This window comes from Sciurus vulgaris (genome assembly GCF_902686455.1).
Source record: "Sciurus vulgaris genome assembly, chromosome: 1".
NCBI classification, from domain to species: domain Eukaryota; kingdom Metazoa; phylum Chordata; class Mammalia; order Rodentia; family Sciuridae; genus Sciurus; species Sciurus vulgaris.
In genome coordinates, this window is record NC_136461.1 from 470,994 (window position 1) to 491,973 (window position 20,980).

Here is a 20,980-nt window from a genome sequence, read left to right on the forward strand (position 1 = left end):
GGTGGCCTCAGTACTGTTACAGAACGCTGCTGGGATCCTCTCCTGCCACCGTGGGCCTGTAGCCTCAGGTGCAGGGCCCTCAAGATGGTAGCAGAGGTGACAGAGCCCTCCGGGAGGTGCTTCCCTGCTGCCTGGGGACATGAGCCTCCACTAGGCCCGTTCTGAGAAGTGCCCACAGGCAGCGCCCTACCCTGTTCCTGATGGAGCCCCTATACAGCCCTGTCCAGCCCCCAAAAGCCATAATTGTATCTCTCAGGCCTGAGAGCCCAAATGTCAGTGAATAAAGGACATTTCCTGAGAGTCCCTGCTGCTCATTTATCCTGCAGGGACAGCCACATCCCACCCCCAGCCAGGGCCTCACCAGCCCCCTCAGCCCACATGCAGTCTTTGAGGTACCCTCAAGCCCAGGACTGCGTGGGGTCCCAGGCAGTGGGCTGCAGAGCAGTGAGCCCTGGCAGTCTGGCAGGCATGAGGTCTCCCGTGTTCTAGTGATGGGAGGGCTGCAGCAGGCAGCCCGGGGCAGGGCTCACAGACTGTTGCAGTGGGTGACCCTCCCACCCACTCCTCTTCCTCCCTCATCCTTTCTCCCTTTCTCCCTCTCGCACTGCCTTTCCCTCCGCCTCTCTTCCAGGGCTAAATCCTGGGGTCCCGGTGGTGGGCAGGGAATTCAGTGTCCTCTACCAGCAGAAGGTATGGGGGTCAGGTGTACCCCAGCTCTGAGCCAGTCCCCCACCCCGGCAGCCTGCAAGGGCTGGCCAAGACAGACCTTCACAGGGCGCAGACAAAAGATCGGCCAGACAAAGATCTGTTGGGGCTGCCTGCATACCCACCTCCAGCCCCTTCCCCTTGGCAAGATCCAGTGGTGGGCAGGGAAAGGCCAGAGCAGTCCTTGTCCTGAATCGACATTTCTGGAAAGCACCCCAAATCCTGGAGCGTCCTGGAAAAATGAGGTGATGGTGGGTGTCTGCCTTCCTGCCCACCCCAAACAGCTACTTCCCGAGGAGGGGGTAGCAGCTGGCTGAGGGGCAGACCCTCACGAGTGAGCCCTCTGTCCTCAGAGCTCAGCCTAGTAGGGAGGAGGGGACAGGAAGATGGTCCAGTCCAGGGACAGCGCCCACCTGGACCGTGAGCCACTGGGGGCAGCCAGGCCCACCTGCCCTCTAAGAGCCCTCCAGCTGCCCTGAGGCCTGAGCTGAGGACAAGGGCTGGTGGCCTGCTCTGTCTAGGAGGAGGTCCCTTCCCCACCTTCGCCTTAAAATCTCTCCAACTGGGAAGGGATCGCATCCTTGGGTTGAGGTCCTACCGGCCTGAGTGCAGATTCAGTGAAGGGAGGGTCTCTTTCAGCCAGGTGAGTGGGTGGAGCTGGGCTGGCAGGCACCCGCTGTGGCCGGAAGCACTTCTGGGAACGGAGATGGCCTCTGGGGCCTTATCTGAAGCTGAACAAAATCCGCCTCCTGGGGGCGGCTGGGGAGAGTTGAGGAAGGGGCGCTGCGGTTTTCCGGAAGAGCTGGAGCGCCTCCTGTGGGAGGGGTTGGCCTGGGCGGCTCCGCGGGGAGCAGGGCTGCCCGACCCCAGCAAGCCTCGCGGGCAGCTGGCCTCTGCCGGGCGGGGGCTCCCAGCACCAGCCTTTCGGCCGCGGCCCCTCCTCGCGCTCCAGCACCCGGGTCTCCAGGCAGCCCGGGCCCTGCCCCACCCACACCCGGCCCTGCCCGGCGCGGGCCTTCAGGAGAGAGGGTCCGCGGCCGCCGGCGGGCTCTGCCCCGCTTCGTGGGTCGCACGCGGGTGGGCCCGCGCGGGACGGGGGCCGCTGGAGCCCGGCGCACCCAAGCCCGGCCTCTGGGTGCGGAATCCCCCTCCGGCGCTGCGTCAGCCGCCAGCCGCGCGCCCCCGCGCTGACGTTTGGCCCCGTCGCCCCCGTGGGGCCGCCCCCCAGGAATTTCCAGCTGAGTCAGCCCCGCGTAACATTGGCGCACCTCGGTGCTTTCTGGGGACGCCCCCAAGGCGTCCTGAGGGGAGTGAGGGCGGGGTCCACGCGGGACCTGCAGGGGTGCCGTGAGCCCCGAGTCACCCCCAGCGCCCCTTCCAGCCGCCCAGGCCTTGCTGGCCCAAGAGCTGACATAGCCTGCTCTGCCTCGCCCCTCTCCTGGGGTGAGGGTGGGCTCCCGGCAGCTCCCAGGGCACAGAGAAGGTGCTGGTAAGACTGCTATGCAGTGCCATCGTAAGTGGGTGACCAGACGCAGATGACCGCTGTCTGCTGTCCACACGTCCCCAGGTGTCCCTGGGCTCTTCACACGTCCCCAGGTGTCCCTGGGCTCTTCACGTTCTGGGTCCTGTTGTCCTCCACCCCACCAGAGGAGGCCTGCCTCGGCCTTCGGGAGCCTGTGTGCTGGGCGGCTGACACCCCAGACTGCAGGTCAGCTCTCCTCTACCTGCTGTGGGCTGAGCCACTGAGGGCAGATGGAGACCAGGGGGTGCTTGGGGTATGCAGATGCCCCGAGGGTGCCACCAAGACTGGTCCCCACTGGCCTGCCACTCCCAGGACAGCCATGCCAAGACATCCCTATCAGATCTCTCCAGTGGCAGCTGCAGCTGGGGCTGCCAGGAGGCTGGGAAGGTGCTCTGCAGGGCGGGACTACAGTGCCATGTCCTAGAGAGAGGGATCCGAGGAGAGGAGAGAGGGCCAGGGTCAAAGCAAGCCCCTTGGAGGCTCCCCCACATCAGAAGTGCTGGCGTGGAAATTGACCAAGTCCTGGGTCCCTGGATGTGGGGCACAGTGAAGCAAGTCAGGTGCTGGAAGTGCAGAAACCAGTCTCCACTGGCTCCCAGAGGGATGGTGTCCCAGAGACCACAGGTCTAGGACATGGCGCCTCAGTGTGGGCCAGACAAGCAGGGGAGGGAGGTGGTTTGGCTAAGGACCAAGAGGGCAGGTGTCCAATATGGAACCCCTGCTCCAGGAAGCCCTGTGGTCCCTGACATGCACTCCCGCCCCCAGCTGGGAGCTCCCAGGACAGGCCTTGGCTGTGCCCCTTCCCTTTGAACCCTGAGAAAAGAACCAGGAGTCGGGGGGACAAAGTGTCTCAAAGCCCAGCCCTGGGCTCCCTGCCCTCCTTCCCATCCCCAGTACACATCCACTCAGGTCACTGGACAAGTGTTTATTGAAAACCACCTTCAGCCAGGTCCCCTGCTGGACACTGCACACCCATGGAGGGACCACAGATCCCCCCACCCACCAGCAGGGCTGGCCAGGGAAGAAGGCAGTCATGGCTGCCTGTCTCTCCCACAGGGCCAGCCATGGCCACCACCCTTCTGCATAGTCTGGGGAACCTGTTACTGTCACCACCCTAGCCCACTTCCACCGTCGAGGGGAGCAGGGCCCGGCCCAGAGCAGATAGACAGCAGAGCCCCGCTTCAGTCTCAGCCTGGGCAAGCTCCTGGGAGGGCTGGCTTGGGTGCGACTCCGAGGATGGTCAGCTCACACCCACTGATCCCCCAGCTCGCCCTTCTCCAGCCGCTCCCCCCGCTCCTCCTCAGGGAACTGGCAGCTGCAGGCATCCTCTGCTGGTGGTGGCACCTCCAGTGGCTGGGTCTCTGTGGGGGGGTCGTAGTCAGCAGGCAGCCTGGGCCCTGCACCCTCTCCCCTCCCCCAGGACACAACTGACCTCGAGGCCACATGTGCTTCCTCCTCAGCTGCCAAATGTGCAGGCTGAGCTGGGCTGTGGTCAGCACGAGGATGCAGGTGGCCACGGCCAGGAGGAGGATGATCAGCTGGCCACGTGGCTCAGCAGGCAGAGGCCCCAGGGTGCACACAGCATTGTGAGTTTTGTTACCACGGAACATAGTGAGAAACCCAAACTGGTCGCAGCTGGAACAGGGACACAGACGTGGTCAGCCTTGGTGCTCTTGGTGTAGGGTCACGGGGTCTCGGTGGGAGGGCCAGGAGAGGATCCCTTGGAGCCCCTTGGCCAAGATCCCACTCAGTACTCACTCTGTCCAAGGTCTGCAGCGGCCCTCCTGGCCATGGGAGAAGGTCCCCACAGCACAGTCCACACATTTGAAGCCAAACTTGAAATTCCCTAGGGACAGACAGTTGCAGACTGCAAGGAGTGCTGGGGCTGGTGAGGAGTTCGGCTAGTGGACGGGTCCACTGGGGTCTGACCACATGTCCTCGATTCACCAGAGGCCTCTAATGCCCGCAGGACCATGTGTGCCAGTTCCAGAGTTGGTGCTATCCATCTCTCCCTGTGCAGATACACAGGGCAGGTTGCAGGACCTGGGCCACAGAGTGAGGGGCTGGAATCCAAACAGCTCCCGGACACCCCCACAGCCCTCAGAGCCAGCCCTGAGGGGCGCGAGCAGGACAGGCCCAGGATACGAGGGCAGGAGCTCTGGCCAAGAAACAGGATGCCCTGGTCCGTCCGCCCGGAGGATGCCCAGCAGACAGCACCCTGATGTCACACTCCCTTGAGCTCTGGTTCTGCCCCACATAGCCAGCAGCGGCCTCCCAGGAGCTCACCTTCAGGCATTGCCCCCTGACCTGGAGGGCAGGGGTGGTGTTTACAGGTCTGGCATCCAGGGTCCCCGCAGTGGTATTCGGGCTGGACACATACACAGTCAAAACAGTTCTCATCTGGGTGGGGGATGAGCCAGCCTCTCAGCATCCAGCTGGAGTCTCCTGCCCCTTGCCAGCCAGGAGCCTGCACTTTGTTCAACTTAGTCTCCACCTCCCAGGTGGCCAGCTCCTCAGCACACATGGCTGGCTGACAGTGGGTGTGACTTAACAGGTCCCCACTGGACGGAAAGTCACCTTCCCATCCTGCACTCTCCCCTCCGGGCCCCAGGGACTGCCTGCATCACTGTCCACCAGCCTTAGAGATGTGGGCAACTCAGAGCTGCCCCTCCCCACCCCAGGCCTGGCAGGTGACGCTCAGGGGTGTTTTCCTGCAGTCTTCATCCTGGCACTGCCCTTCGCCCGCTGTGGCATACCAGAAGCAGCAGACAAGCAGGAAGGGGGTGCCAGGATCCCAAGCTGGGCAGGAAGTGGCCTGGGTGGCAGCCAAGTTCCGACTGACCAACAGGAGCCAGGGAAGCCCTCCTTCCCCTATCAGCCCAGGCCCTACTGGGGCTTCCCTCCCCCTCAGGGCCCCTGGCCCTGTTCCCTGACCTCAGGTCACTGGGCTCAGCTAGAAGCCTCGGCCTCCCTGTGAGATCCCGGGGAGCCAGGGCTCTGGAGCCTCCTGGGCCAGGCAGCGGGGCCAGGGAGCGTCTCCCGCCATCCCACTGCCCGCGCAGCATCTTACCCGTTGTACCCGGGGCGCAGGAGCGGCAGCAGCGCGTGTCTGTCCCAGTCCCTTGCAGCGAGTGGCCAGGACCGCAGCGCTGCCCTCCCGCGGGACTCAGACCCAGACCCAGGGCGCAGAGCAGCACGACCCCGCACAGGGATGCCCGCGGGCCCATCGCACCCCTCGGCGGTCCTGCTCCGCGGATTTTAGGAGGCCCGACCGGCTCGGACACGCCCCGCCCCCGCCCCGTTACCGCCTCCTTGATGCCGCCCGCGCCTCCCCACCTCCCGCTTCCCGGTGGTGTCCCCGCAGGGCCCTTAAAGGCCCCCCAGAGAGGGTGGGAGGAAGCCCTCCATGACCTCTCCAGACCCCCAAAGAACCTCAGCAGGGGCCCCACTGCCGGGGCGCCTGGGAAGCTACGTAGGGAGCTAGAACAAGCCCCGCCGTGCAGTCCACCCAGCCCAGCTGCGGTGGACACGCAAAGGGTGCCCCCATACACGGCTTGTGGGCTGCGCTGTGTGGGTACCCTTTCCTGTGGCTTAAAACCTCCGGGGGGACTGGGGCTGTGGCTCAGTGGTAGAGCACTCGCCTAGCATGTGTGAGGCACTGGGTTTGATCCTCAGCACCACATATAAACAAATAAAGGTCCATCAACTAAAAACATTTAAAAAAATAAATAAATAAAACCTCCAGGGGATCCCCTTTGCCTCTCCCCACCCCAGCGAGCTTACACAGCTTGAGGCTTGAGAACAGGGAGACCTAACTGCTCAACTCTGGTCCTTCCTGCTTCTGCAGCCTCTGACAGCTACTGGCTGCAGGTCTCAAAGGGGCTTCTGATCAGGTGTCCTGGACCTGCCTACATCCTGTGGGCGGTCACCTCCCTAAACCTCCTGCCCAGACCCACCCCAGCATTCCTGGACATTACCACCAACTTTCCTTGTGACAAGTCTCACCTGGGGGGCTAAAAAGACGGAGAAATTCAGGGAGGCTGCTAGTAGAGGCAGGGTTTAGAAACCCTACAGGCTGAGAGAAGTCTTGCTTGAGGTGGAGACCCGAGGCTCACCCTCTACTCTCTCCAGGATGCCTGGATTCGTGAATGAAAGGGACTCCAAGCCAGGCAGGGTGGTGCACACCTATAATCCCAATGACTTAGGAGGCTGAAGAGGAGGACCTCAAATTGGAGGCCAGTCTCAGCAACTTAGTGAGCCAGTGTCTCAAAATAAAATAAATGAAGTGCTGGGGATGTGGTTCAGTGGTAGAGTGCTTGCCTGCCATGTGTGGGGCACTGGGTTTGATCCCAGCACCATCTAAATAAAACAAAAGGATTGGAGATGTGGGGTAAATATAATAAAAGAATTGAAGAGGTAGCTCAGTGGTAGAGTGCTTGCCTAGCAAGTGAGGTCCTAGGTTCCACTCAAAACAGCAAAACAGAAGGTAGCTCCAGAGAGTGAGAGCAGAGAGAGCCAGACTGGAACTGGTCAGAACTGGACCTGTGCAGGTGGCCCTGCCTTGGGCCCTGGCACCTGCCAAGGATGCCCAAGTATGGCCTTCTTGGAGACACAGTGCCTGTCCTGGCCTCTCCCACTCTGGTCTCTGGGTGCTAGGGCTCAGGCCACCCAGAGCGGTGAACCCCTTCTGTGAAGAGCCCAGAGATCTGTGCTCAGCCTGGGTGGGTCTGAGTCCTGCAACAGAATGGAATCCACCAGCCCCTACCTAGACCCCAGATGAAGGTATCGATGGAGGGCCAGTGCAGACTGGACCTTGCTCCCACCCATCTTAAAGACGTAAGAGGTCAGGCAGGTCCACTTGAGCACAGGGTCCCCCCAATCACAGTGAGCACACAGTACCTGGTGGTCTCTGGACACAGGGCATCTGTACAACAGTGCTGTCCCACCTCAGGCTCTGCATGCCTCCCACAGGGCGTGGCAGCTCCTAACACCTACACAACACCACAGCCTCTCTCCTGGCTTGTGGATTTGTGCCTGTGGTCAGCCACACCTGCTGGCCATTTCCCCATGAGACTAGGAGCCTCCTGTGTGGCTTCTGTTGAACGCCGTGCTGCCGATTGATACTCCTGCCCCTGAATGCTGGCTCCAGGCTTCTGTGCAGCTGAGGGCAGCTCTGGGACCTGGCCAAGGCCCCTATAAGTCCCCATTTAGTCCAGAAGCAGCTCAGGGAGGGGTCACAGCCTCTTCTCTGTCCCTCGACATGGAGTTGGCACTGGCCTGTGAACCTGTCTGAACTCTCTTCAGTGGACTGCTTACTCTGCTCTTGGTGGACTTTTGGGCTTTTCCACCTTGGGATGATGTTTACATGAAGTGGACACCCCATTGGATGCCATGGGGACTGGGGCATGGGGACTGTGTCTAGCCGATACCAAGGACTCCCACCAGGGACTCCAAGGCCATCATCCCCCAGGTGTAGGGGTGGGGCTTGAGGGCTGGAGAGCAAGAACAACCCCAGGTTTTCCGCTCCCTCCCTCTTTACAGCGTCCCGCCCAACTCAGCCTAAGGTTCCAGGTTCCCTTGGAGGCTGTGGACTCTGCACAAGCCCCCAGACCCAAGCTCCCAGTACTCCACTAGGACATATTCATACTCCTCCCACCCCCGCACCCCCAAACTGGGGCATGCCACACCCACTCAAGACGGGCCTCTGAGTGGACCCCCATCCCACACCTTGGCCCGAATCCCTTCCCAGCTAGAGGAGGGTGCAGCCACAGCCAGCTGCAGACCACAGTAGCTGGTGTGTTTATTGGGGTGCCGCTGGGCAGGCAGTATGCACAACATACGTAGGAGAGCCCAGAACCAGCCCAGCACCTAGAACGGTGTGGAGGGCACTGGTGGGTGGACTGCCCACAAAGCCCACCCCCAAGATGCTGCTCAAATCTTGGCCAGGGTGGAGTGTGCATCAGCTTGCTCCTCTTGAATGGGGGTCCGGAAGCTGTTTCCCCCTAGGGAGAAGAGGGAGGTGGCTGGAGGTGGGGCATCTCTCCCCTCCAGGAGGGGCCTGGGCTGGTTGCAGTGGGCACTCACCAGGAGGCTTGGGGGCACCGGGTGGCCTCCAGGCCCTTCTGTGCAGGTGTAGGGCCAGCAGGGCAGCCAGGGGGGCCAGGAGGCTTAAGCCCAGGCCCAGGACAGCAGCCAGCGGGAGACCTGCAGGAAAGTCACTGAGTGGGGTCCCCCACCACACTCACCATCCCCTACTCCCCTGCTGGGCAAGGCCCCTTACCCCTGGGGGCCTCTGAGGTGGGTGTGGAGGGCCCTAGAGAAGTCCCAGGCAGGGCTACAGTGGTCGGGGCAGTGGTGGGCCTGGCTGTGGGGCCCTGGGTCTCCCAGGGCAGTGTTCCGGGGGAAGTCCTGTTCTCGCAGAGGGTGTCTGAGCTCCTGCTGCCTGGCTGTAGGGTGCGCTTCCCAGTTGAGGTGCAGCTGGGGACCAGGGAGTTGGGCAGTCAGGCCAGATGGTGGTGGGCTCCACACCGATGACCTCAAGCAGCCTCCACCTCTAGGCCCAAGGCACTGGAGGTACCGCCCTGCCCCCAGGCACACGCCTTGCTGCACCCACCCTTGGTCCCCATGCCCTCCACGCCCTCATCCCAGTCTTCCCCGCCTCCTCCCACCTCTGCATCCCAAACCCACACAGCACCTCCTCCAGCTCCTGGAGTGGGAGCCTGGAGGACGGGGCCTCGTGCACACTCCTGGGGCCTGGGTTGTGGTCCCACAGGCCTCCACTCTTCCCACGGAGACCTCAGGGGCTGCTGTTGGAGGCCAGGCCTCAGGAGCTCCCCAGCCAGGGCATTCTGCTCCCTGACCTGGCCCAACCCGCAGTGGGCCCCTGACAACGCGCCACCCGAGCCCCAGTCCCATGGCCAGCCGTCCATAACACTCACTTGGTCCAGGGCCTGCAGGCCTTGTTGTCGCCTGGGGAGAAGTAGCCAGGAGGGCAGGGGGCACAGTCTGCAGCAAAGACTACACAGGTGAGCCCTGACCCAGGAGGCTCCTGGAGTTGGGGCCTGTGGGGCTGGTGCTCACCCCGCGGGGCAAGTGGGCGGGTGGAAGGCCTCTGGAAGACCCCTGTTGCATTCTGCTCGCTGGCCCTGACCAGGGAGCTGACAGGGAGCCCCACTCTTGATTTGACTCCTGGGGGAGGGATTCCTGGTCCAGCCCCAAGGGGGAGACCCTGGGGGAGCAACTCTGTGATATGGGACATGGCTCTTTCCGATCCTTACCAAGGCCCATGGAGCACCACCTCACCCACACTGGATGTACACAGACCCTCTCCCACCCTAGGCCAGGGCCACCATGAGGCTCACCGACTCCATGCTTAAAGCCATCCAGGGGCTGCGTGCCTGGCCTGCAGCTGCAGACGGTGTCCTGCGTGGGCGTGCACTTCTTCTTGAGCTCACTCCCACTTCCTGGGGGTGCAGGTGGGGGCTGTGGAGGAGGCTGGGCCTGCCCAGGCTGCAGACAGGGCCCCAGGAAGGGTGGCTTGCCTCCACTCAGTGCAGCAAAGGCCGGGACTGAGGAGCTGGTCCAGCCTCATCCCAGGCCCCTATGCAGGCCCTGAAGCCCCAGAGTCTCACGCCTCCCCTCCTGCCACCTCTCCCTGGCCTCTCTGCCCCGCTGAGCCACAAGGCCCTGGTGAGGGCCCTATGGCAGCTCTGGCCTCTTCCCCACCACCCTTCCACCTGTCAGCCTGCGGTGCAGGAGCCGGATGCTGGTGGCTCCTGGGCTTAGGTAAGACTACAGGACCAAGGCACTGGTCGGAACTCCACGTGGCCTCAGGCGCCATGGCCAGAGCTGAGCCTCAGCCTGGGGGGGACCTGGGACGCCTGGGCTGCGCACAGGAGACGCCACTGTGGTCAGGGCTTGTTCCTGCAGCTCGTGGATGCGGTTGGGGGTCTGGGTGGGCGGGGCTTACTCTGGTTGCACTGTGTGCAGGGTTTGCAGGCCTCGTAGTTGACCGCCTCGTTGTAGGAGTCGGGGTCGCAGGGGAGGCACACAGTGTCCCTGGGTCCTTCACAGCGGCTCACCATCCCACTGCCTGCAGCAGACCTCGGCATATTGGCAGGCGGACCCAGGCCAGCCTGTGGGCACTTAGCCAGGCACTCAGCTGGCCGCTCCTCTGGGCTGCACAGACCCGTGCCTCCCTTTTTAGGCCAGGCCAGGTCCTCTGGAGCAGCACCCATGGTGTCACCCCCCCAGTGTGCTCCTCCCAGGACACTGTACCTGTGTCCATGTCACTTCTCCTCTGGGTGTCCCCACCTGGAGGCTACTCACCTGGTTGGCACTCTTGACAGCACCTGTGGCCATTGGGATAGGTGTTTCCAACACAGTTCAGCACGGCCCTGGCTCCAAGCACAAGCCCCAGGAGCAGAAGGGTGGCGGGCCCCCAAGCCCCCACGCACGTCCTCATCTCTGCGTTCACCCGAGTCTGGGGTTTTTCCTTGCAGGATGTGGCTATAAGGGCTGCGGGGGAGGGTGGGGAGGGGCGGGAAGAAAGTGTGTAAGCAGGTGCATGCCTGTTGGTGTGCACATGCGTGTGTCTCTGCATCCTTGCCGGGACAAGTGTTTGTTGATGGCCCAGAACACTGATCACAGGCCACTCACAGGACAGGGCCACACTGGGAGATGGGAACCCCCAGGGCACTCATTCCTGAGCTCAGCCTAGAGTCCATGACACAGAGCAGAATGTGCATGCAGCCACCTGGGCATGTGAAGGGAAGAGCACACACATGTGCACACGTGTGCAACAGGGACACATACATGTGCACATATTTTTTGTGATACTGGGGACTTTACCACCAACTACATCCCCCGTCCTTTTAGTTTCAAGACAGAATCTCACTAAATTGCCAAGGTTGTCCCTGAACTTGCAACCTTTTTACCTCAGCCTCCCAAGTACCTGGGATTACAGGTGTGGGCACTGTCCTTGACAATTTTTTTGCAGTACCGGGAATTAATCCAAGAACCTCATGCATGCTAGGCAAGCACTCTACCACTGAGCTACATCCCCAATCCTTTATTGTTTTTGAGACAGTGTCTCCCCAAGTTGCCCAGACTGACCTTGAATGTGAGCACTTGAACTTCCCTGCCTCAGCCTCCAGAGTCACTGAGATTACAGGCATGGCCACCACACCGAGCACATACTTCCTTTTCTTACATGTGGACACCCTTCTGATATCACTCTTGCCTTGAAGAAAATGGGTTGGGTAAGGACTGGGAGGGCTCCCTGTGTCCCTTCCGTACCTATTAAACTGTGCCATGACAAGATTATCTATTCCCAAATTAACTTTAAAAGTTGCAAGTGGAGTTCCCCACCCCTGCAGGATGAGCGGAGGGGAGGGGCTGGAAATCCCCACCCGCTAACCACACAGGTGAGAGTTGCCGTGGCCTGGCCCACCTGCAGGAAATCCCCAGCCTGGAGGCAGGGCCATGCTGGGACCAGACAGCCACCGCGAGAGGCGGAAGGAGAGACCACCATCCCAAGCTTCTGAGTGCAATGGGGGTCCTGGGGTGGGGAGCTCCGGGCAATGGAGGGAGGAAGGTCCTCCAGCCTTCAAACCTGTGGCTCATCAGCAATGAGAAGCCTGCATTTGCCACACGGTCTCTTTTGAGGGTGAGCTGGGGGGTCTTGATGTGCAGTGCTCCACTCTGAAGCAGCCCTCCTCCCTGCCTGCCCCTCTGGCAAGGCTGGTCTCTGCTGCCTGCAGCTGTGCATGCCTGGCCAAGGGGCTGGCACCTGCCCACAGGTGACCTGAAGTGCACAGAAACCTGGACGCTGGCTGCCCCCTCCGGCAGGTTCGTGTGGGGAAGCAGGATCCCCTGCTTGAAGCACTCCGCGTGGATTGACAGTGGCACTGCCCGTGCGCCCCGAGGCCGTGGGAGGGAAGTCAGGTCTGAAGAGGCCCTGGCAGGAGCTGACTCCACCTGTCCACTGAACTCAGATCCCTGGGGTCTGCAGGGGAGACCACAGGTCTGGGCCAAGGCGCCTGAACACAGCCTTGCGTCCATGAACCAGGGCACAGCACACACCTGTCTCACCCTCCCTTGAGCAGGGTAGTCACAGGGACACCAGAGCAGCTGGGTCACAAGTGGCTGACTCTTGGGTACCAGACTGGAGGTCACCAGGGCCTCAGGACCAGGCACACACACCAGTTCACCTGTGCATCCCGCCTGCCCTGGCTCCCACTGCTGCTGCTGCACTGCCCACACCAGGATGGCAGACCCCACTCCAGGGCCGTGAGCTGAGGGCTCCAGTACCACTGGACGGCACGTGATCGTGTCCCAGAGGGATGGGCACTGCCGTTTGGGAAGATGTGACGGAAGGCAGGGTCGTGGGGACTCTCCTGCTGCCACCCTGGACTGGGCTCCGAAGTCTTTCTTGTCTACCAACCAACCCAGCTGCCAACACACCCTCCTAGCTGTCAGGGTCCCCCCACTGCACTGAAGGGGGTCCTAGCACAACATGCCCAGTCACACAGGATGCAGGGTGGGCCCAGGATGGCAAGGGGCAGGTGGCACACCAGCTGTCCTGAGGCACCCATGCTGCTTTCCTCCACGTGCACTCACCCGAGGGCCTCACCCTGCCAGGCTCTGCGGCTGGCCCCACAAGCCTCCCGCCAGCCCCTGGGCACACTCCCCGCTGACGCCAGCTGCCTCATTCCCTGCAGGCTGCCCTCTTCCACCTTCAGTAGAATCGGCTGTTCAACCAACGCTGGGAACTCCTCCACCCTAACCAAGCCCCAGGCTCACACACTGCTGTCATGCTTTCCACCAAAAGAGTGGAGCTGGGAGGCTCTTCGCCAGCCCTGAGCACAGGTGTAGGCTGGGGACATAGGGTCCTGGCTCGAGAACTGAGGGGAGCGGAGGTGGAGTGCTGGGCTGCATCGACTTTTGCCCAGCATCTCTTCTCTTTGGGGTCCTTTCCCCTCTCTCTACTCGCACGAAGAATCGCTTTCAAATTAAAAAAAAAAAAAAAAAAATGGCGCTGTGAGAAAACCTAGCCTATTTTAAAGTAGATTAACGATCCTTGTGACAGAAATGCCTGCATCTTCTCAGGCTGCAGGCAGGTCCCAGGTGCTTCTGGGCTCCAGGCCCCTAAGTGACCGCCCAGCCTTCCTGACTGCCCAGTACTGCCAGCAGAGCACATTCTAATTTCGTCCTGATCTTGCAGTTTTCAAGGAAATGGTGTGGGGCGCCCACAAGGGGCCCAGGTGCTGATGCGGTCAGCACCGTGGGCAGGACTCAGCACTTCTCAGAAGAGAGATGCAGCGATCGAAGGCCCAGAGGACAGAGCCGTGCTGGGCATGCACAGCTCGGCTCGGCATGAGGACTGGCCACCTCGGCTCGCACGGCGGAGGGACACACAGGCTAGGGGAGCACATTTTTTAATGAAGCTGGGCCACACCATGGCTGGGCAGTGAGCCAGAGCTGTGTCACGGCCAGCAGGAGGGAAGGTTCTGGGCAGCAAGCAGTGGCCCGCGATGGGTCAGGTGGCCACTTCAGGACCACACCAGTCCCCGGCGCCCACACGAGGGGCTGGGAGGCAGACGGCCCGACAGCCACTCAGAACTCCTCGTGCACGTTGCGGGCGTAGTCCACGAGCTTGCTGCCCGTGAAGAACTCGCTGTACTTGAGGACCTCCTCGGGCTCCAGGTGGTGGTTCTGGTTCTCGTCTGCAATGGCGATCATCTGCTTGGCCTCGTTGAGGGCGTTGTACTCGTTCATGGGGTCCATGTAGTTCTGCGGCAAATGCTGGCAGGCTCAGCAGTCTGTTCCCAGCACCCACAGACCTCAGCCCCACGTGGCCCAACCCAGCTCATCCCCACACTTGGGGACCCAGCCATGGAACCACGACAAGGCAGAGTGGCACTTTCTGCCTCAGGGGAGAGGCACGGGGCTTCACCACTGTGACCACTCAAAATGTGGCTCCCCAATTAAAACACCCACTGGCTATAGGATGGGGATGTGGCGTGTTCTGGAATGTTCCAGAAGAGAGATAATGATGGATGGGAAGGACACAGCAGAAGCAGTTGGGAGCCCTGGAACACCTGCCTGGGGCCTGCAACAGGTCACACCAAACAGACTGACTTGGCCACAGGGCAGGGAGGACCCAGCCAGTTGCAGGACCCAGGGCTGATGGGAGGGCTGAACTGCCGCTATGTTCCGCTCCACCACCAGAGACAGAGGGCTCTGGAGTAGAACCCAATGCCTCTGGCACAAGAGGAAACCACCAAGCAGTCACCACACAGGACGGCAGGGACAACACTCCAAGGGGCATGGGCTTGGGTCTGCGCTCCCTCCACACAGCAGAGGGCAGGCCGTGCCCTGTGGCCCCCACACCTGCAGGGCAGCCCACAGGCCTCTTCAGAACTGGGTCCACTGTGTGCTTCCCTCCTGGACCCTTGAGAAAGGAGCCTGCTTTGCACCCTGACACAGGCCAGGGAGCAGTTCAGTGGCAAAGGCTTGCTCGTCCAGAAGGCCAGGGTCCATCCCAGCACCACCAAAAAAAATGGGAAAAGAAAGGAATCCCAACACTTCCCGGACGGCACCACCAAGCCAGGAGCAGGCCAGACGGTGCCTCCCTGGCTTCTCCCGTCTCTGATGTGTCTGGGCAGAAATGCCAACACCCACACTGGACGGGCCCTCTTGGAAAGCCACGTGCCAGGTACTGCCAAGGGCGTGCCACAACCAGCCTCGCCAGGCCCACAGCCCCACAGAGGCAGTCCTTTCCTCAGCAGTCACTGCCGTGGGCTCCCAGGGTACACACAGCCTGTCCCCAGGGCTGCCCGTAGACATGCCCAGGTCCGGTGCACCCCCACTCACCTCCAGCTCCTCCATGGTCACGATGCCATCGTGGTTGGAGTCAATTAGCTCCTCGAACTCTTTCTTCCTATCTTTCACCCAGCTGTCGTCAATGTCCTGGCCCTGCTGGTTCTCGACAGTGCCCACAGGCAGGGAGATGAACTCTGCCAGGGAAAGCTGCTTGTCGCCGTCCTGGTCTGCAGAAACCAGGTGGGGAGGAGGGGACGCTTGCAAGACACGCGGGTGGCAACGAAGCAGACCATGCCACAGATGCTCAGCACCCTAAACCCAGCGGGTGCCTCTTACAGACCTGTTTCGAAACCTGGCCAGGCCTGGCCTGCCCACCCACTCTGACCCAGCCTCAGGATGGGCCTTACCCAAGTCCCGGATGATCTCCTTGACCATGAACTTGAGCATGCCCCGGCTGTGCTCAGGGTGAAGGAATGACAGGAACTCATCCTCCGTCAGCAGCAGGTCCGCAGGCGGGTTGTCTGCCTGATACCAGCGATCTCTGAGGTTCTCCAGGACTTCCTGTGCTGAGAGAGGGAGGACTGTGAGCGCCCTGATACCTGGAATGCTGGCACAGAGGTGCAGAAGGCCTCCAGAGGGCAGCATGCAGGAGACACTGAGCTGGAGGCCCAGGGCCTGGCCCACCCGGGACAGCTGGGCCCAGGAGGTGAAGCACAGGACCCTCTGACGTAGCCCAGGTCCGCTTGGCCCTGAGCCCCGCTTCCCCAGCACACTCCACTGTTTGCTCCTAGACAGAAATGGAAACCACGCAGCCAGGCTGACTCACCCCAGTGGGTCTAGAGGAAAGACGGCGTCACCACCATGTCTACTCACTCCACTGCAACCTCTCCTGGCAGACGTAGTGCTGCAGAAAACCCAGTTTCTAGAAATGACTGAGGTGGCGAGCAGAGCTTCCCAGGGACCCTCCCGGCTGGGCCTGCAAAGACCCTGGGCGCATGATCCTTCTCTCTGAAGCTGCAGCTACCCATGTCTGGGACATCCCCACATGTCCCTGGGCAGAACAGAACACCCTCATCCTCCCAGGACCCACTGTCGTCAGTGACCACAGTTGGTGCCTGCAACAAGGCCTCACCTGGGTTCTGACTCAGCCCGGGGCTCTATCTTAGCTACAGCATCCCCTCCAGAACCCAGAGTCCTCCTGGCCATAGCAGGTGGATCTGGGTGGGTCCCCTTGAGAGGAAGGCATGCAGACACATGGAAGGGCTGGAGCAGTAAAAGGATGTGAAGCCTCCCTCAGAGATGCAGCCCAGGTCAGTGCAGAGGCGCCCGTGGGAGCCACTCAGGGGAGAAGACAAAGACACTAGGCCTCCCAGCTCCTCAGAATCTCCCCAGGTGGGAGCGCCAAGTGAGGAGCCTGAAGCAGGTGGACGGGGAGGAGATCACTGTATGGACTGATGGGCAGGGACTGGGACCTCAGGGGCACATAGGGACTCAAAATGTCATGAACCCTAAAAGTACCTCTACTGAGTTCAGGACAGAAAGGAGCTTCACAGATGCAGAAAGGACGTGTCCACAAGACAGACACACCCAAGCTAAGGGGCCCAGAGATGACCAGCCCCCAAAGGAGTCACCCTGAAGATGAGGTGAAGACAGGGCCAGCACAAACAGCTCCCAACTGCCAGGCAGGCATCACCACCGTGTCTACTCACTCCACTGCAACCTCTCCTGGCAGACGTAGTGCTGCCAGAGCCCCAGGGCCCCCCAAAGGGCATCTGCAGGGACAGCAGAGACAGACAAGCCAAATGTCCAGATCCCAGAGTCTAGACAGAGCTGGGCTGGGCAATGGAGCCTGTCAGCCCAGCAAGGGGGGCTGAGGCAGGAGGCAGCTGCCCCCCCCCCAAAAAAAAAAAAAAAAAAAAAACAGGAGAGAAAAGAGAAAGACAGGAGCAAAGTATTATCATGGCGGGGCCTGAGCACAGAGCCTGCAGGAAGGCTCACGGGCGACCCTGTTGCCCCACCAGGGAGCCACACACCCGAGTCCAAGGGCGGAACACAGGGCCCACACACACCTACTAGCCCCCACAGGGACAGATGGGCCGATGGGACACCATGGGCTTAACCCTAAGCTGAGCCAGACGTGGGCTGAGTGAGTCACCAGCATAACAGAGGTGAGGGTGGAGGGAAGGGCACAGAGCCAGATAGGTACAGTCCCCTCATCCTGCTTCACAGTCCACCAATGGGCAAGTTCAGGAGACAGTCCTCCTGACACCTGGAGCTGGGCCATGCTCCTGCCCCATGGTGTGGCATGGCACCGACACCCAGGCTGAGGATGCCCTGAAGGCCTGCTACCCACACCCCACACCTGAGTGAGTTGGGGTGACCTGGAGGGGTCCAGGAGGCTGCCTGCTCCTCCCCACACTGCTGCTCTGTGAAGGTCTCTGCAGGCCCTGCCTCATCGTCTGCTGGGGTCTTGGCCCAGGCTGTCCTCTCTATGGGAGCCTCCCCTCAGGGGCCAGGTCTCCCTGCCTCCAGAGTACAGGGACAGGTCCTGTCATGTGCCTGTCTTAGATTCTGCCTTGGGGTATGATTAAATCACGGCACCAACATGTGTATGTGCTGCCAGTGTACGCACCCAGGGCACCACCCGCCACTCACCACCCCCCACCCTCACTGCTGGGGCTTCAGGGTGTGCAAAGCTGCTGACCTCTGCACAGCCCTCCCTTTCCCTCTTAAGTTGACCCCACCCACCGTCCAGGGACAGCACAAGCACATGCACAGGGACGCCCCACTCTCCCTACACACCTGGAGCTAGATCCCTGGGCCCAGGCCAGCAATGTCTGCCAGGCGTCCTGCATAGACCTGTGAGCCTGGCCTCACACTTGGTTACACCCACCCAGCATGGTGCACCGCTGCCCAGGACCCAGCACTCACTCTCCTCGTCCACCTTGAGCTCCTCGTGGTTCCTGATTGCATCAGCAACCTCTTTCTCGTTGTGGCCTTTGCTTACCAGAAACTTCACCTTGTATTCATCCCAGGACACATGGCCTGAAAAAACAGGTCTGTGAAGACACTTGGCAGGGAACATTTTGAAAAAGAGACTCTTAGTTATTGTAGGACACCTGAGAGAAATCCTTGGGCCACAATGAGCTGAAGGGCAGAGGACCTGAGCCACCTGCTCCCAGCATCCCCACAAAGCAGTGGTCCAGGGGAGGAGTACCCAGTGTGCAGCCTCAGCACCCTGGCACCTGCCTCTTCACCTGCAAGGCCAGCAGGGGTCTCCATCGCATCGGGCCAACTGAGGCCCAGTCTGGTTGCACACAGGCAGGAGCCCCCAACTCCTAATGGGCTAGATTTCTTTAAAAGGAACACCAGGACCACACTTGCTGCTCACTGTGTGTCCCACATCTTCAGTGAACGTCAGCCACCATGGAAAACCAACTGGCTGACAGCAGCCCTGTGTCCCTTTGGTGCCCCCAACCATGCCTCAGGGGCTCCTGGCTCTGGCTTCCTCTATTTCCTGGTCCCTTGCCTGGAGCCCTATCCACCAGGCCCCAAGATACCATCGCCATCAGGGTCCACAGCCCGGAAGTGCATCTTGTTCTCCTTGACAGCCTCCTGGAAGTGCTCAGCCGTCTTCTCCATGATCCAACGCTGCATCTCCTTGGCACTGATCCTCCGGTCAGTGTTCACATCCACCCTGTGGATGGGAAAATGGAGGGTGAGACTCAGACGTAGCCCCAGAACCCTCGACAGACAAACGAATGGATATCGCTGGCCCTGGAGACTCCAGAAACAGCTGCGCACCTGCCAGGAGGAGCGACCCCTTCTTCCCATGGTGATGCAGGAAAGCACCTAAGGACTTGCTGGGGCTGCTGGGACCCTGGAGAGCTGGGTGGTGTGGTCTGCAGCTCCCACAGATGGCAGAGTCCATCACTAGGAATGGACCCTCCCTCAGGGACAGCAGCAGATGCATCACAGACTCCTGGCTTCCAAACATTCAGGACAGTTCGCCACGCACACTGTACTGTGAGTGGCCACACACACACCTGCACATGTAGACAAAGGGGCAGGACTCAGGGCAAAGACCCGCTGGGGACCTAACACTGTCCAAAGAGGAAAAGACCCAGGGCCTCGGGGATAGGCAACAGGTACGGGAGGAGCAACAGGAGCCATGCGCAAGTTCTGTGACTGTGGCTGCTGCTAGAAGTGCAACCTTCTGTGACCCTCGTCCACCACGCCCTTGACCACAGCAGTGGCCAGCAGAAAAAGCAGGGGTGTGTGTGTGCACACACAGCTGACACATAGGCCCCCAGGAGTCTCCTGGCTCAGAGTCCTCAGAGAGCCCACCTCTGGCCCTCTGAACCTCCTGCTGCCCAGACTTGAGGAACAGCTCGGAGGCCCCAGCTCCACCCTCAGTCAGCACTGCAAACCTTGAGCCCGGGCTTGCAGTGCTGTCTCCCACCGGATATGCTAAGGCGGCCCTGCAACATCTCCCACAATAAGCAGCTGGACTGGACCTTGTGGGCAAGCCTAGCGTGCGTGGGCACTTACTTGGAAAAGATGACCATCAGCTTTCTGCGGCTCCTCCGAGGCTCTGCATCCTCGTCAAACCCATCCACATCCTTCCCCAGGAAGACCTCCTGGTGGAAGTCCTTGTTAAGGTGCCCGTCCATCTCCAGCTTCACCCCATTCAGGTGGTCTGGGGGCAGGATCTCATTCTCCTCCCTGTTGGCTGCCCTCTCCCGAGCAGATGAGCGGTTGGCAGGTCGTGCAGATGCGTCCATCAAAAGGACAACACCCAGGAGCCAGAGGCAGTGTGCAGCCAGGCCACAGAAGGAAGGCTGCCTGAATACCATTGCTGTGGGCCAGAGAGGGCGGACAGCATTCAATGTGTAGACCAGGAACGGGCACAGGGCGCTGTAGAAGGGCCGTGGTTCCAAGCAGAGGCCCAGAGGTTCCAGACCTTCAGAAGCAGCTGATCGTCTAGAAAGAAAACAGACCCACCATTTAGTGAAGCTCTGCACACACTTCAGTGAACACACCCATCTTATAGTCTGAGGCAGAGATCCTGATTCATAGGATCGGGACCACAGGTGGTAGTTCTTCCTCTTTCTTTGCAGTGCTGGGGAATCCAGGACTAGCCAAGCATTCTTGCCACTGAACTACAACCCTAACCTCCTCCCTGCTTTTTAAAGACTCTGGGTTTCAGCCAGGCTCAGTGGCACACACCTGTAATCCCAGTGGCTCAGGAGGCTGAGGCAGGAGGATCATAAGTTCAAAGCCAGCCTCAGTAAAGTATCAAGGCCCTAAGCAACTTAGCAAGTCCCTGTCTCAAAATAAAAAATAAAAAGGGCTGGGGATGTGGCTCAGTGGTTGAGCGCCCCTGATTCAATCCCTGGTACCAAAAAACAATAACAAACAAGACCCTGGATTTCTCGCTGTCTCCTGATCAAAGCTGTCAACTGCCCCATGACCACAGTACCACCTGCCAGTACAGTGTAACTCCAACACATACCTAGGATTCATCACTCACTCTTCAGGTCCTGTTTTGAACCCTCTTAAGCTCCATGACCTTGGCTAAGTCACCTGACCTTTCTGACCTCAGCGTTTCACTACACATTGAGAAGCTTGCCGCCCCCGACTTGGGGTTTTGTGAGGACCGGGGACCCTAAGTGCAGAATGCTGACAGGGTTCAATGCCAGCAAACTCTCCTGCTCACCCAGCAGGGCTCCAGCCCTTCGCACTGTAATGACCCCTGTAATGACCTCTACACATGTGACCCACTACACACATCCCCATTCACATCCACTGGGGAACGGCTGTGGCACCTCCTGCTCTACAGTTATGTGGATCCCAGTGGGGGATCTTATGAAGCTTCTGCCTCCAAGAACTACCAGGCTGTCAGCACACAGCAGACACTCAGCAAGC

At 60.6% G+C, this 20,980-nt stretch overlaps 3 protein-coding genes across 8 annotated transcripts; all 3 read right to left on the reverse strand.

Annotated features, from left to right (window-relative positions):
• Window positions 1-3,137: 3,137 nt before the first annotated feature.
• On the reverse strand, window positions 3,138-5,514 carry TNFRSF18 (TNF receptor superfamily member 18). Of its 2 annotated transcripts, none has more exons than XM_079154731.1 (5): window positions 5,307-5,514; window positions 4,514-4,627; window positions 3,986-4,073; window positions 3,660-3,862; window positions 3,138-3,588 (listed from the first exon to the last, which is right to left on the reverse strand). In XM_079154731.1, the coding sequence occupies exons 1-5, from the start codon at window positions 5,452-5,454 to the stop codon at window positions 3,473-3,475; spliced, it is 669 nt and encodes a 222-aa protein (XP_079010857.1). In that variant the 5' UTR covers window positions 5,455-5,514; the 3' UTR covers window positions 3,138-3,472. The 2 variants fall into 2 exon arrangements, with proteins under 2 accessions (XP_079010857.1, XP_079010856.1); XM_079154730.1 differs by having other exon boundaries at window positions 4,514-4,739; window positions 5,298-5,424.
• Window positions 5,515-8,027: 2,513 nt separating this feature from the next.
• Window positions 8,028-11,318, reverse strand: TNFRSF4 (TNF receptor superfamily member 4). Of its 5 annotated transcripts, none has more exons than XM_079112732.1 (7): window positions 10,556-11,318; window positions 10,197-10,448; window positions 9,589-9,690; window positions 9,166-9,232; window positions 8,508-8,704; window positions 8,312-8,431; window positions 8,028-8,229 (listed from the first exon to the last, which is right to left on the reverse strand). In XM_079112732.1, exons 1-7 carry the CDS (start codon window positions 10,827-10,829, stop codon window positions 8,159-8,161), a joined length of 1,083 nt encoding a protein of 360 aa, XP_078968858.1. In that variant the 5' UTR covers window positions 10,830-11,318; the 3' UTR covers window positions 8,028-8,158. The 5 variants fall into 5 exon arrangements, with proteins under 5 accessions (XP_078968858.1, XP_078968854.1, XP_078968857.1 ...); XM_079112728.1 differs by having other exon boundaries at window positions 9,166-9,259; XM_079112731.1 differs by lacking the exon at window positions 8,508-8,704 and having other exon boundaries at window positions 8,028-8,219.
• A 2,331-nt stretch (window positions 11,319-13,649) lies between these two features.
• On the reverse strand, window positions 13,650-20,023 carry SDF4 (stromal cell derived factor 4). Its single transcript, XM_079150929.1, has 6 exons — window positions 19,604-20,023; window positions 18,613-18,749; window positions 17,984-18,097; window positions 15,460-15,618; window positions 15,104-15,279; window positions 13,650-14,020 (listed from the first exon to the last, which is right to left on the reverse strand). The coding sequence occupies exons 1-6, from the start codon at window positions 19,906-19,908 to the stop codon at window positions 13,844-13,846; spliced, it is 1,068 nt and encodes a 355-aa protein (XP_079007055.1). The 5' UTR covers window positions 19,909-20,023; the 3' UTR covers window positions 13,650-13,843.
• Between the last annotated feature and the right edge of the window lie 957 nt (window positions 20,024-20,980).

Bases quoted from the DNA above. Each gene is read 5' to 3' on its own strand.
- TNFRSF18 (XM_079154731.1), bottom strand. From the start codon at position 5,454: ATGGGCCCGCGGGCATCCCTGTGCGGGGTCGTGCTGCTCTGCGCCCTG. The intron at 4,628-5,306 runs GTACAACGGGTA...TCCCCCACCCAG, and splicing joins CTGCCGCTCCTGCGCCCCGG to ATGAGAACTGTTTTGACTGT. The intron at 3,863-3,985 runs GTGAGTACTGAG...TCCCTGTTCCAG, and splicing joins CGCTGCAGACCTTGGACAGA to CTGCGACCAGTTTGGGTTTC.
- TNFRSF4 (XM_079112728.1), bottom strand. From the start codon at position 10,829: ATGCAGAGACACACGCATGTGCACACCAACAGGCATGCACCTGCTTAC. The intron at 10,449-10,555 runs GTGAGTAGCCTC...GTGCTGCTCCAG, and splicing joins CTGTCAAGAGTGCCAACCAG to AGGACCTGGCCTGGCCTAAA. The intron at 8,432-8,507 runs GTAAGGGGCCTT...ACTTTCCTGCAG, and splicing joins CACCTCAGAGGCCCCCAGGG to GTCTCCCGCTGGCTGCTGTC.
- SDF4 (XM_079150929.1), bottom strand. From the start codon at position 19,908: ATGGTATTCAGGCAGCCTTCCTTCTGTGGCCTGGCTGCACACTGCCTC. The intron at 18,750-19,603 runs GTAAGTGCCCAC...TCCCATCCACAG, and splicing joins CTGATGGTCATCTTTTCCAA to GGTGGATGTGAACACTGACC. The intron at 18,098-18,612 runs GTATCTTGGGGC...CTGTTTTTTCAG, and splicing joins TGTGGACCCTGATGGCGATG to GCCATGTGTCCTGGGATGAA.